Source organism: Perca fluviatilis, chromosome 14 (genome assembly GCF_010015445.1).
Source record: "Perca fluviatilis chromosome 14, GENO_Pfluv_1.0, whole genome shotgun sequence".
Lineage (NCBI taxonomy): Eukaryota > Metazoa > Chordata > Actinopteri > Perciformes > Percidae > Perca > Perca fluviatilis.
In genome coordinates this window covers 37,031,272-37,045,969 of record NC_053125.1, presented here as the reverse complement: position 1 = coordinate 37,045,969, position 14,698 = coordinate 37,031,272, and the positions used below count along the sequence as shown (strand labels likewise).

General features: G+C 47.1%; 1 protein-coding gene across 1 annotated transcript in view; it reads left to right on the top strand.

The window, feature by feature from the left end:
• Positions 1 to 681: 681 nt before the first annotated feature.
• The window catches only part of LOC120572644 (ephrin type-B receptor 4b-like), a gene marked incomplete at its 5' end in the record, with an annotated part of 25,739 nt that continues 11,722 nt past the window's right edge, over positions 682 to 14,698 (top strand). The window contains 7 exons of the mRNA XM_039821962.1: positions 682 to 945; positions 1,496 to 1,642; positions 1,841 to 1,909; positions 2,497 to 2,546; positions 2,640 to 2,739; positions 3,739 to 3,932; positions 9,644 to 9,802. Of these exons, the coding sequence (XP_039677896.1) occupies positions 682 to 945; positions 1,496 to 1,642; positions 1,841 to 1,909; positions 2,497 to 2,546; positions 2,640 to 2,739; positions 3,739 to 3,932; positions 9,644 to 9,802 (983 nt within the window). The remainder of the gene's footprint in view (positions 946 to 1,495; positions 1,643 to 1,840; positions 1,910 to 2,496; positions 2,547 to 2,639; positions 2,740 to 3,738; positions 3,933 to 9,643; positions 9,803 to 14,698) is intronic.

Genomic DNA, 14,698 nt, shown 5'->3' with positions numbered 1-14,698 from the left:
ACCATATGGTGTGATTAGGTGAGTTTAAACGGTATATATCTGACCATATGGTGTGATTAGGTGAGTTTAGATGGTATATATCTGACCATATGGTGTGATTAGGTGAGTTTAGATGGTATATATCTGACCATATGGTGTGTTTAGGTGAGTTTAGATGGTATATATCTGACCATATGGTGTGATTAGGTGAGTTTAGATGGTATATATCTGACCATATGGTGTGATTAGGTGAGTTTAGATGGTATATATCTGACCATATGGTGTGATTAGGTGAGTTTAGATGGTATATATCTGACATATGTGATTAGGTGAGTTTAGATGGTATATATCTGACCATATGGTGTGATTAGGTGAGTTTAGATGGTATATATCTGACCATATGGTGTGATTAGGTGAGTTTAGATGGTATATATCTGACCATATGGTGTGATTAGGTGAGTTTAGATGGTATATATCTGACCATATGGTGTGATTAGGTGAGTTTAGATGGTATATATCTGACCATATGGTGTGATTAGGTGAGTTTAGATGGTATATATCTGACCATATGGTGTGATTAGGTGAGTTTAGATGGTATATATCTGACCATATGGTGTGATTAGGTGAGTTTAGATGGTATATATCTGACCATATGGTGTGTTTAGGTGAGTTTAGATGGTATATATCTGACCGTATGGTGTTTTTCGGCGTGTTTTAGGTGAGTTTGGCGAGGTGTGTCGCGGCCGGCTGCGCGTGCCGGGCCGGAGGGAGAACTACGTGGCGATCAAGACGCTGAAGGGCGGCTACACGGAGAAGCAGAGGCGGGACTTCCTGTCGGAGGCGTCCATCATGGGCCAGTTCCAGCACCCCAACATCATCCACCTGGAGGGGGTCATCACCACCTCCTGCCCCGTCATGATCCTCACCGAGTACATGGAGAACGGGGCTCTGGACAGCTTCCTCAGGGTCTGTCTCACTGCCTGTTTCACTCTCTACCTGTCTCACTGCCTACCTGTCTCTCTGTCTCTGTCATCACCACCTCCTGCCCCGTCATGATCCTCACCGAGTACATGGAGAACGGAGCTCTGGACAGCTTCCTCAGGGTCTGTCTCACTGCCTGCCTGTCTCACTGCCTGCCTGTCTCACTGCCTACCTGTCTCTCTCTCTCTGTCATCACCACCTCCTGCCCCGTCATGATCCTCACCGAGTACATGGAGAACGGAGCTCTGGACAGCTTCCTCAGGGTCTGTCTCACTGCCTGCCTGTCTCACTCTCTACCTGTCTGTCTGGACAGCTTCCTCAGGGTCAGACCTGTCTCACTGCCTACCTGTCCACCTGTCTCACTCTCTGCCAACTTCTTTTACTTACAAACTTCTACAACATACTTTGACCTTTTTTTTTCCTCAAAGTATTCCAACTTTCTTCTTGTAATAAAAGGCTAACTGTTTGCCTGTCTCCCTGTCTCTGCCCCTGTCTCCCTGTCTCTCCCCCCATGCCTACCTGTCTCCCCCCCCAGATGAACGACGGGCAGTTCACCCCCATCCAGCTGGTGGGGATGCTGCGCGGCATCGCCGCGGGGATGAAGTACCTCTCAGAGATGAGCTTCGTCCACCGAGACCTCGCAGCCAGAAACATCCTGGTCAACTCCAACCTGGTCTGCAAGGTGAGACAGGCTGCTGGCTGTCTGTCTGTCTCTGTCTGTCTATCTCTGTCTGTCTCTCTGCCTGTCTGTGTCTCTGTCTGTCTGCATTTTTGTCTCTCTACCTGTCTGCCTCTCTGTCTGCCTGTCTGTGTCTCTATCTGTCTATCTGACCTGTCTGTCTGCCTGCCTCTCTCTCTAACAGCTGTGTTGTGTTTTCAGGTTTCAGATTTTGGTCTCAGCAGGTTTCTGACTGAGAACTCCTCCGACCCGACGTACACCAGCTCTCTGGTGAGTCACATGACCCTCAGCCCTCCATGCTTTTATTTTGAAAGGCTAACCTCAGCGTGTTCAGCCCTCCATGCTTTTATTTTGAAAGACTAACCTCAGTGTGTTCAGCCCTCCATGCTTTTACTTTGAAAGACTAACCTCAGCGTGTTCAGCCCTCCATGCTTTTATTTTGAAAGACTAACCTCAGTGTGTTCAGCCCTCCATGCTTTTACTTTGAAAGACTAACCTCAGCGTGTTCAGCCCTCCATGCTTTTACTTTGAAAGACTAACCTCAGCGTGTTCAGCCCTCCATACTTTTATTTTGAAAGGCTAACCTCAGCGTGTTCACCCCATGCTTTTACTTTGAAAGACTAACCTCAGCGTGTTCAGCCCTCCATACTTTTATTTTGAAAGGCTAACCTCAGCGTGTTCACCCCATGCTTTTACTTTGAAAGACTAACCTCAGCGTGTTCAGCCCTCCATGCTTTTACTTTGAAAGACTAACCTCAGCGTGTTCACCCCATGCTTTTACTTTGAAAGACTAACCTCAGCGTGTTCAGCCCTCCATGCTTTTATTTTGAAAGACTAACATCCTGTCTGGTTCTCAGGGCGGGAAGATTCCTATTCGCTGGACGGCGCCCGAGGCCATAGCCTATCGGTGAGTCCGTAGCGCCGCTCGTACCTCTGATGACACGTGTGGAGTATTTGGGTTGTGTTGCCGTAGTAACCGATGATTTTTCGGGACTTTCAGGAAGTTCACCTCGGCCAGCGACGCCTGGAGTTACGGCATCGTCATGTGGGAAGTGATGTCATACGGAGAGAGGCCATACTGGGACATGAGTAACCAGGATGTAAGTAATCAGATTACTATAGTAACTATACTGGGACATGAGTAACCAGGATGTAAGTAATCAGATTACTATAGTAACTGTACTGGGACATGAGTAACCAGGATGTAAGTAATCAGATTACTACTGTAACTGTACTGGGACATGAGTAACCAGGATGTAAGTAATCAGATTACTACTGTAACTGTACTGGGACATGAGTAACCAGGATGTAAGTAATCAGATTACTATAGTAACTATACTGGGACATGAGTAACCAGGATGTAAGTAATCAGATTACTACTGTAACTATACTGGGACATGAGTAACCAGGATGTAAGTAATCAGATTACTATAGTAACTATACTGGGACATGAGTAACCAGGATGTAAGTAATCAGATTACTACTGTAACTATACTGGGACATGAGTAACCAGGATGTAAGTAATCAGATTACTATAGTAACTGTACTGGGACATGAGTAACCAGGATGTAAGTAATCAGATTACTACTGTAACTATACTGGGACATGAGTAACCAGGATGTAAGTAATCAGATTACTACTGTAACTATACTGGGACATGAGTAACCAGGATGTAAGTAATCAGATTACTACTGTAACTATACTGGGACATGAGTAACCAGGATGTAAGTAATCAGATTACTACTGTAACTATACTGGGACATGAGTAACCAGGATGTAAGTAATCAGATTACTACTGTAACTATACTGGGACATGAGTAACCAGGATGTAAGTAATCAGATTACTGCAGTAACTAGGTTAGAGTACTGATACCACAACCAGGACATAGGTAATCAGATTACTGCAGTACACTCTAACCTGTCTCTCTCTCTCTAACCTGTGTTTCTCTCTCTCTAACCTGTCTGTCTCTCCCCCAGGTGATTAATGCCATCGAGCAGGACTACCTGTCTGTCCCTCTCTTACCTGTCTGTCTCCCTCTCTAACCTGTCTGTCTCTCTCTAACCTGTCTCCCTCTCTAACCTGTCTGTCTCTCCCCCAGGTGATTAATGCCATCGAGCAGGACTACCGGCTGCCCCCCCCCCCAGACTGCCCCTCCTCCCTCCACTCTCTGATGCTGGACTGCTGGCAGAAGGAACGAGCCAATCGGCCGAGGTTCTGCGACGTGGTGGCGGCGCTGGATAGGCTGATCAGAAACCCCGCCTCCCTGAAGGTCACGCTGGCCGAGGGACGAAGGTGAGGTCACACACCTGGTCCAGTAGACCTGGTCCAGTAGAGTCACACACCTGGTCCAGCAGACCTGGTCCAGTAGACCTGGTCCAGTAGACCTGGTCCAGTAGAGTCACACACCTGGTCCAGTAGACCTGGTCCAGTAGAGTCATACACCTGGTCCAGCAGACCTGGTCCAGTAGAGTCATACACCTGGTCCAGCAGACCTGGTCCAGTAGAGTCACACACCTGGTCCAGTAGACCTGGTTACCGGAGGAGTCTTCTGGGTCTGTTAACGGGATAGTCTCCCGGTTACCGGAGTTTGCCTCTGGGTCTGTTACGATAGCTGGGTGTGGGATAGTCTCGTTCGGAGAGTTGGGATAGTACGGAGACCTGGGTCTGTTAAGGATAGTCTCCGTTACGGAGGAGTCTGGTCTGTTCGGATAGTCTCCTGGTTACGGAGGATGGCTGTTATAGTGTAGACCTCTGGGTCTGTTAAGGTGGATAGTCTCCCGGTTACCGGAGGAGTCCCCTGGGTCTGTTAAGGTGGATAGTCTCCCGGTTACCGGAGGAGTCCCCTGGGTCTGTTAACGGGATAGTCTCCCGGTTACCGGAGGAGTCCCCTGGGTCTGTTAACGGAATAGTCTCCCGGCTACCGGAGGAGTCCTCTGGGTCTGTTATGTGGATAGTCTCCGGTTACGGAGGAGTCCCTGGGTCTGTTAACGGGATAGTCTCCGGTTACTGGAGGAGTCCTCTGGGTCTGTTAAGGGTAGTCTCCTGTCGGAGGTTCTCTGGGTCTGTTAAGGTTACCGGCCTGGGTCTGTTAACGGGATAGTCTCTGGTTACGAGAGCCTGGGTCTGTTAAGGGATAGTCTCCGGTTACCGGACTTGTCGGATAGTCTTACTAGGAGTCTCTGTCTGTTAAGATAGGTTGGAGCTCTGGTCTGTTAACGGAGAGTCTCCCGTTACGGAGGAGTCCTCTGGGTCTGTTAACGGGATAGTCTCCGGTTACCGGAGGAGGTCTGGGTTTGTTAAGGGGATAGTCTCCTGTTACGGAGGAGTCCTCTGGGTCTGTTAAGGGATAGTCTCGTTAGGACTCTGGGCTTTAAGGTGGATAGTCTCCGTTACCGGAGGAGCCCTGGGTCTGTTAAGGTGGATAGTCTCCGGTTACCGGAGGAGTCCCTGGGTCTGTTAACGGGATAGTCTCCGGTTACCGGAGGAGTCCTGGGTCTGTTAACGGAAGAGTCTCCGGTACGGAGGAGCCTCTGGGTCTGTTAAGGTGGATAGTCTCCGGTTACGGAGGAGTCCCTGGGTCTGTTAGGATAGTCTCCGGTTACTGGAGGAGTCCTCTGGGTCTGTTAACGGGATAGTGGTTACCGGAGGAGTCCTCTGGGTCTGTTAAAGGAATGGTCTCCGGTTACGAGGATCTCTGGGTTGTTAGGGTAGGTTGGGGAGTCTTGGCTGTTAACGGGATAGTCTCCGGTTAGAGGAGTCTGGTCTGTTAAGGTGATAGTCTCCGGTTACGGAGGAGTCCCTGGGTCTGTTAACGGGATAGTCCGGTTACCGGAGGAGTCCCTGGTCTGTTAAAAGTCCCTACGGAGGAGTCCTCTGGTCTGTAGGTGGATAGTTCTTCGGGGAGTTGGCTGTTAGGATATTGAGGAGTTCTGCTGTTACGGGATAGTCTTCCGGTTACCGGGGAGCTCTGGGTCTGTAAAGGTGGTTCGTTGGGGTTGTGTTGGAAGTTAGGAGTTGTGGTCTGTTAGGGATAGTCTTTTAAGTCTCTGGTCTGTTCGATATCTCCTGTACCAGAGGAGTCCTCTGGGTCTGTTAAGGATAGTCTCCGTACGGAGGAGTCTCTGGGTCTGTTAAGGGATAGTCTCCCGGTTAGGAGGACCTCGGTCTGTTAACGATAGTCTCGGTTACCGGAGGAGTCCTCTGGGTCTGTTAACGGGATAGTCTCGGTTACCGGAGGAGCCTCTGGGTCTGTTAACGGGATAGTCTCCTACGAGGACTGGGTCTGTTGGGATAGTCTCCCGTTACGGAGTTCTCTGGGTCTGTTAAGGTGATTAGTCTCCGTACGGAGAGTCCTGGGTCTGTTAAGGTGGATAGTCTCCGTTGAGGAGTCGGTCTGTAGGGATACTCCGGTTAGAGAGTCTGCTGTTAACATTCCCTGGCTGGTAGGGGACCGGTTACGGGGATTGGGTCTGTTAACGGGATAGTTGCTGTTAGGGTAGCCCTGTTAGGAGGAGTTCTCTGGGCTGTTAAGGTCGGAGGAGGTCTCTGGGTCTGTTAACGGGATAGTCTCCGGTTACCGGAGAAGTCCTCTGGGTGTTTGGGATAGTCTGCTACGGAGGAGTCCTCTGGGTCTGTTAACGGGATAGTCTCTGGTTACCATAGGGAGTCCTCTGGGTCTGTTAACGGGATAGTCTCCGGTTACCGGAGAGCCTGGGTCTGTTGGGATAGTCTCTTACCGGAGGAGTCTCTGGCTGTTAACGGGATAGTCTCCGGTTACCGGAGGAGGTCTCTGGGTCTGTTAAGGTGGATAGTCTCCGGTTACCGGAGGAGCTCTGTTAGGATAGTCTGTACGGACTGGCTGTAAGGTGGATAGTCTCGGAGGAGTCCTGGGTCTGTTAAGTGGATAGTCTGTACGGAGGAGTCCCTTTTTAAGGATATTGTTACCGGAGGAGTCCCTGGTCTGTTAACGGAAGAGTCTCCGCTACCGGAGGAGTCCTCTGGGTCTGTTAAGGTGGATAGTCTCCCGGTTACCGGAGGAGTCCCCTGGGTCTGTTAACGGGATAGTCTCCCGGTTACTGGAGGAGTCCTCTGGGTCTGTTAACGGGATAGTCTTCCTCGCTCGAGGAGTCCTCTGGGTCTGTTAAAGGAATGGTCTCCCGTTACCGGAGGATTCCTCTGGGTCTGTAAACGGGTAGTCTCCTGGTTACCGGAGGAGTTCTCTGGTCTGTTAACGGGATAGTCTCCTGGTCGGAGGAGTCCTCTGGGTCTGTTACGGATAGTCTCCGGTTACCGGAGGAGTCCTCTGGGTCTGTTAACGGGATAGTCTCCGAACGGAGGAGTCCTCTGGGTCTGAGGGATAGTTCCCTGCTGGAGGAGTCCTCTGGGTCTGTTAAGGTGGATAGTCTCCGGTTACCGGAGGAGTCCCTGGGTCTGGTGTGATGGTCTCCGGTTACGGAGGAGTCCCTGGGTCTGTTAACGGGATAGTCTCCCGGTTACCGGAGGAGTCCCTGGGTCTGTTAACGGGAAGAGTCTCCGCTACCGGAGGAGTCCTCTGGGTCTGTTAAGGTGGGATAGTCTCCGGTTACCGGAGGAGTCCCCTGGGTCTGTTAACGGGATAGTCTCGGTTACTGGAGGAGTCCTCTGGGTCTGTTAACGGGATAGTCTTCCGGTTACCGGAGGAGTCCTCTGGGTCTGTTAAAGGAATGGTCTCCCGGTTACCGGAGGAGGTCTCTGGGTCTGTTAAGGGGATAGTCTCCTGGTTTCCTGAGGAGGTCTCTGGGTCTGTTAACGGGATAGTCTCCCGGTTACCGGAGCAGATCTCTGGGTCTGTTAACGGGATAGTCTCCCGGTTACCAGAGGAGTCCTCTGGGTCTGTTAACGGGATAGTCTCCCGGTTACCGGAGGAGTCCTCTGGGTCTGTTAACGGGATAGTCTTGGTTACGGAGGACTCTCTGGGTCTGTTAACGGGATAGTCTCCCGGTTACCGGAGGAGTCCTCTGGGTCTGTTAGGGGATAGTCTCGGTTACCGGAGGAGTCCTCTGGTTATTAGGGATAGTCTGTTTACCGGAGAGTCCTGGGTCTTATAGGGATAGTCTCCGGTTCGGAGGAGGTCTCTGGGTCTGTTAAGGGATAGTCTCCTTCCGGAGGAGATCTCTTGGCTTTAATGGGATAGTCTCCGGTTACCGGAGGAGTCCTCTGGGTCTGTTAAGGGATAGTCTCCGGTTACCTGAGAAGATCTCTGGGTCTGTTAAGGGATAGTCTGTTACCGGAGGAGGCTCTGGGTCTGTTAAGGATAGTCTCCGTACCGGAGGAGTCCTCTGGGTCTGTTAAGGGGATAGTCTCCGGTTACCGGAGGAGGTCTCTGGGTCTGTTAAGGGATAGTCTCCCTGGTTTCCGAGGAGGTCTCTGGGTCTGTTAAGATAGTCTCCGGTTACGGAGGAGATCTCTGGCTGTATTGGGATAGTCTCGTTACCGGAGGAGTCTCTGGGTCTGTTAACGGGATAGTCTCCGGTTACGGAGGAGTCCTCTGGGTCTGTTAACGGATAGTCTCGTTGTACCGGAGGACTCCCTGGGTCTGTTAACGGGATAGTCTCCGGTTACCGGAGGAGTCCTCTGGGTCTGTTAATGGGATAGTTCCTCGGTTACCGGAGGAGTCCTCTGGGTCTGTTATATAGTCTCCTTGCTACCGGAGGAGTCCTCTGGGTCTGTTAACGGGATAGTCTCTTTGAACGGAGGACTCCTCTGGGTCTGTTAAGGGATAGTCTCCGGTTACCGGAGGAGTCCTCTGGGTCTGTTAAGGGGATAGTCTCCCGGTTACCGGAGGAGTCCTCTGGGTCTGTTAAGGGGATAGTCTCCCGGTTACCGGAGGAGTCCTCTGGGTCTGTTAACGGGATAGTCTCCGGTTACCAGAGGAGATCTCTGGTCTGTTAACGTGATAGCAGGTTATTTGCCCATTAGCGCAGGTGGTAGCATATATAGAGGTTTACTTCTCTCTCTCTCTCTCTCTCTCTCTGTCTCTCTCTCCTTTCATGTTTTCATGTCGTGTCAAAATAAAGGCCCAAATAACCAAAAAAACTAATCTCTAAAAACACAACAGAACTGAGATTCTAACCGGGGTAAGAAGGTGTTTCCATGGCATCTGATACCCGAATCTACCGGTTATTAAACTGCATGTGAACACAGTGAGTGGACGGGCCCAGTCATGTGACCAGACCCAGCTGGGAGCTTGTTATTAAGGACCAGTACAGGAACACACACAGACACACACACACACAGACACACACACAGACACACACACACACACAGAGACACACACAGAGACACACACACACACACACACACACCCAGGGAGCAGTCCCATGGGAAACTCCTTCCACTGAAAACTTTCAATTTATACCCCAGCCCTGGGGTGGCAGGTTAGGAATGTGACTTATGTACCAGCTGCTGGGGGTTAGGGGTCAAAGGTCACACACACATATAGAGAGACACACACACACATAGAGAGACACACACACATATAGAGAGAGACACACACAAAAACACACAAAAAAAACACATAGAGAGACACACAGAGTGATTGACAGTTTGTTTACATGAGCAGGTGCAGAACAGTTGACATTCCTGGATTTAAGCTTAAAGAATGAAGCAATATCCTGTCTGCCTGCCTGTCTGTCTGTCTGTCTCGCTGGCTGTATTAATCATGAACCAGTCTGTCTTTCTGCCTGTCTGTCTCGCTGTCTTTCTGCCTGTCGGTCTTGCTTTCTCTCTGCCTGTCTGTCTCTCTGCCTGCCTGTCTCTTTGTCTGTCTCACTGGCTGTATTAATCATGAACCAGTCTGTCTTTCTGCCTGTCTGTCTCGCTGTCTTTCTGCCTGTCTGTCTCTTTGTCTGTCTGTCTCTTTGTCTGTCTCGCTGGCTGTAATAATCATGAACCTGTCTGTCTGCCTGTCTGTCGGTCTGTATTAATCATGAACCTGTCTGTCTGCCTGTCTGTCTGTCTTCCAGTGTGTCCCAGCCCCTGTTGGACCAGCGGCCCCCCCCTCCCCTCTCGGCCTGTGCGTCTGTCTCTGATTGGCTGAGAGCGATAAAGATGGAGCGTTACGAGCAGAGCTTCCTGCAGGCCGGCTTCAACAGCCTGGACATGGTCTCACAGCTCAATACAGAGTAATATATACATATATATACACATATATACATATATATACACATATATACACATATATACATATATACAGCCTGGACATGGTCTCACAGCTCAACACAGAGTAATATATATACATATATATACACATATATACATATATATACACATATATACATATATATACATATATATACACATATATACGTATATATACACATATATACACATATATACATATATACAACCTGGACATGGTCTCACAGCTCAATACAGAGTAATATATTCATATATATACACATATATACATATATATACACACATATATACACATATATACATATATACAGCCTGGACATGGTCTCACAGCTCAACACAGAGTAATATATATACATATATATACACATATATACATATATATACACATATATACATATATATACACATATATACAGCCTGGACATGGTCTCACAGCTCAACACAGAGTAATATATATACATATATATACACATATATACATAAATATACATATATATATACACATATATACATATATATACACATATATACAGCCTGGACATGGTCTCACAGCTCAACACAGAGTAATATATATACATATATATACACATATATACATATATATACACATATATACATATATATACACATATATACAGCCTGGACATGGTCTCACAGCTCAACACAGAGTAATATATATACATATATATACATATATATATAAATATACATATATATATACACATATATACATATATTTACACATATATACAGCCTGGACATGGTCTCACAGCTCAACACAGAGTAATATATACATATATATACACATATATACATATATATACATATATATACACGTATATACAGCCTGGACATGGTCTCACAGCTCAACACAGAGTAATATATACATATGTATATATACATATATATATATATACACATATATACACATATATATATATATATACATATATATACAGCCTGACAATGGTCTCACAGCTCAACACAGAATAATATATACATATATATACACATATATACATATATATACACATATATACAGCCTGGACATGGTCTCACAGCTCAACACAGAGTAATATATACATATATATACACATATATACATATATATACAGCCTGGACATGGTCTCACAGCTCAACACAGAGTAATATATACACATATATACATATATATACAGCCTGGACATGATCTCACAGCTCAACACAGAGTAATATACACATATATATACACATTTATACATATATACATATATATACAGCCTGGACATGGTCTCACAGCTCAACACAGAGTAATATATACATATATATACATATATATATACACATATATACAGCCTGGACATGGTCTCACAGCTCAATACAGAGTAATATATACATATATATATATACACACACATATATACACATATATACAGCCTGGACATGGTCTCACAGCTCAACACAGATTAATATACACACACACACACACACACACACACATACACACACACAAAGTTTGTAGACTAAGATGTCTGACTCTCGGCTTTGTTTCCATAGCGACCTGCTCCGAGTGGGCGTGATCGCCCCGCCACCAGAAGAAGATGCTCTCCTCCATTCAGACGCCCGGATACACAAAGGCCCCGCCCCTCTGCTCTAACTGACCAATCACAGCCCAGACCGCAACTCTCAGAAGCACTGACAGTTTCTCTAACTCACCACAGAACACTTAGACCAATCAGAGAGCCCGAGAATGGCTGAGACTCCACCTCCTGGTCGGTCTGACCAATCAGAGAGCCCTTTGATGGCTGAGACTCCGCCTCCTGGTCAGTCTGACCAATCAGAGAATTGAAACAGCTTGAAAGCACAGAAACAAACGTTAGGAAACACTAAATACTTTCTTCAGGATTTTCTAACGTAACGATGACTCAGGTGCTACAGGACTCCGCCTACTTCATCCCCACCAATCGGAGCCGAGGACACAGTTGTCTGCTTTAACCTTCGAATTTTTCGCACTAGGAAAACCTAAGCTCCTCCTCCTAAAGTCTAAGGTGTCGCCAAGAACAAAGACACGTTCCTGGGTGAAAGTATTAGAAATATATATGAATATATATGAATATATATGAATATATATGAATATATTTGAATATATATGAATATATATGAATATATATGAATATATATATATATATCAGCCTACAGTTAGACAGGTGTAGTGTAATTCTGTGTAACGTCCACGAAGGTTAAAGTTCAGGAAACCTAAGTCTGGTTTTAGTTTAGTTTATTTACACAAATATAAAAGAATGAACAGGATACGATGAGTAACGGTGCGAGAGAAAGAGGAAGTGGCGTTCTTCAGGACAAAACTCAACCTTTTTTGGCGTTTTTCCATCACATGGTACCTGCTCGCCTCGCCTCACCTTGTGCGCTACGTACAGCACTTTGGTCAGCGCCAGCTGTTTTTAAACGTGCTATAGAAATAAACTTTACTTACTTACCTTTTAGTATCGCCTCAGCTCGCCGGGATCCTCGACAGACAACGTGACATCATGACTTTGTGTAAACATACACGCCCACTTTCCTAAAGCCGAGTGGCGAGTTATCTGGACGCATTTTGTGCTCTCCACCTGTATGTCTACAGCAGATGTAAACATACACACCACGCGGCGAGAACGTGACGTACTATCGCAAGAACAACGTCACGCATGTAAAAATACGATAAAATTAAGGTTGCGTTTAGGAGAAGAACACAGGGAAAGGCTTTAGTAACACAAACGTGTCGTACTATCGCCAGAACGTGACGTACTATCGCCAGAACGTGACGTACTATCGCCAGAACGTGACGTACTATCGCCAGAACGTGACGTACTATCGCCAGAACGTGTCGTACTATCGCCAGAACGTGACGCCAGAACGTGACGTACTATCGCCAGAACGTGACGTACTATCGCGAGAACGTGACGCCAGAACGTGACGCCAGAACCTGACGCCAGAACGTGACGTAATATCGCCAGAACGTGACGCCAGAACGTGACGTACTATCGCAAGAACAACGTCACGCATGTAAAAATACAATAAAATTAAGGTTGCGTTTAGGAGAAGAACACAGGGAAAGGCTTTAGTAACACAAAAACACTGAAAATAACGACAAAAACACGCTTTAGGAAAACAATAACCGGGTTGGGTTTAGGGAAGAAACATTGCCAGACGTGGGACGGATCGTCTCTCCTGGTGAGAGTCCTGTTTTACCCATCAGCCACCACAACCAACCTCTTTACACGGACCTACATCCCTTTATGCTACCCGCCACGGTGAAAACTCACTAGTAATAAGATAAGATAAGATAATCTCTTTATTGTCTGTTACACAGGGTTCCTGGAAAATTGTCTTTGACAAGGCTCCAGTTACAAAGAGACATTCATACATACATAAAAAACAAGACATGGGGGTGAATTGAGGTATCAGCTGACTGTAGTGTTCATTTTATCATGTAGGTCAATGGCGGCCGATTTATGTTGATAAAAAGCTTAAAAAGCGTATTACAGGTCTTGATAACACGCCAAATGGCGTACCGGATTTGGCGTGTGGTACATACTCCACTTCATGAGATCAGTCTGCGACTGAGGTGGTACTGAAAAGTACCTGTTAGCAGGTACCAGGGACTTTTATCGTGGAATGGAAACCAAAAAGGCGAGTAGAGTCGGTGGTAGTCGAAAGCAGGTACCGTGGAGGGGAAAAGCGCCGTTATTTCACGCTCAACGGACGATTTACAACTTAACGACAAGCTAAACAACAACAACAACGGGACAGAATCGGCCCAAATATCTGACGGAGAAACTTTGAAGGACAAATAGGTGTGGGGGTTAATGACTTTAACGTTAACCCAGAAATCTAAATACTGGAATCATTAACGCTAACATATTAGTATTTCTACCGTACGTTCGATCAGAAAGGAAGGAAAGACGAGTGTAGAATATCTCCAGTAAGTCTGATTTATGATTGTCTTGAAGGCAGCATTTCATCTGCTCTCTTCTGGACTCCTCCTAGCCTGGAAAAACCCTGATGGACTTACTGCAAGTCAGTCTGGCCAAGAGCCCATGCAAGCCCATTTCCAATGTCTCCAAATCGGGAGAACAATCACAACCCGTTGAGGCAGGCTCTACACCAATCACAACCGGTGAGGCGGCTTTACACCAATCACAACCGTTGGAGGAGGGCTCTACACCAATCACAACCGTTGAGGAGGGCTCTACACCAATCACAACCGTTGAGGGAGGGCTCTACACCAATCACAACCGTTGAGGAGGGCTCTACACCAATCACAACCGTTGAGGAGGGCCCCTACACCAATCACAACCGTTGAGGGCGCGGGCTCTACACCAATCACACTCCAATTGCAGTGCGCCCAGAGGCATTTGGAGTGGCGTCGGTTGGTAACCCCTTGGAAATGGGCTGTGAATGAAGCTTCCCACTCTCAGTTACAGCTGAGGAGGGTCTGGGGTGAAACCAGGCTACCGGAAGGTCCTACAAAGACTTCAAAGGAGGAGTGTGGCTGGGACTTTAATGGGAATACAAAACAGGATGGTGTTTTACATTTGTTCTTTGTTTACTCTGAAACATGGATCAACTGATGCTACAAAACAAACTGCCACTGCGAGAACCGAGAGACTTCGGGAAGAAGAACAGAGACTTCGGGGAAGAACCGAGCCTGAAGAACCGAGAAACTTTCGGCCAGAACGAGACTGAAGAACTGAGAGACTACCGGCGTGATTTATTGTGGATACCTTTTTAATTCTCAATATTCTGGGATTATATTGAACATTTTAAAGGAACTCTGGAGGAAAGCGTGAAGAATCATGGAATATCTTCTACGGGAATTGAAACAGAAGCAATACATGGCGGCA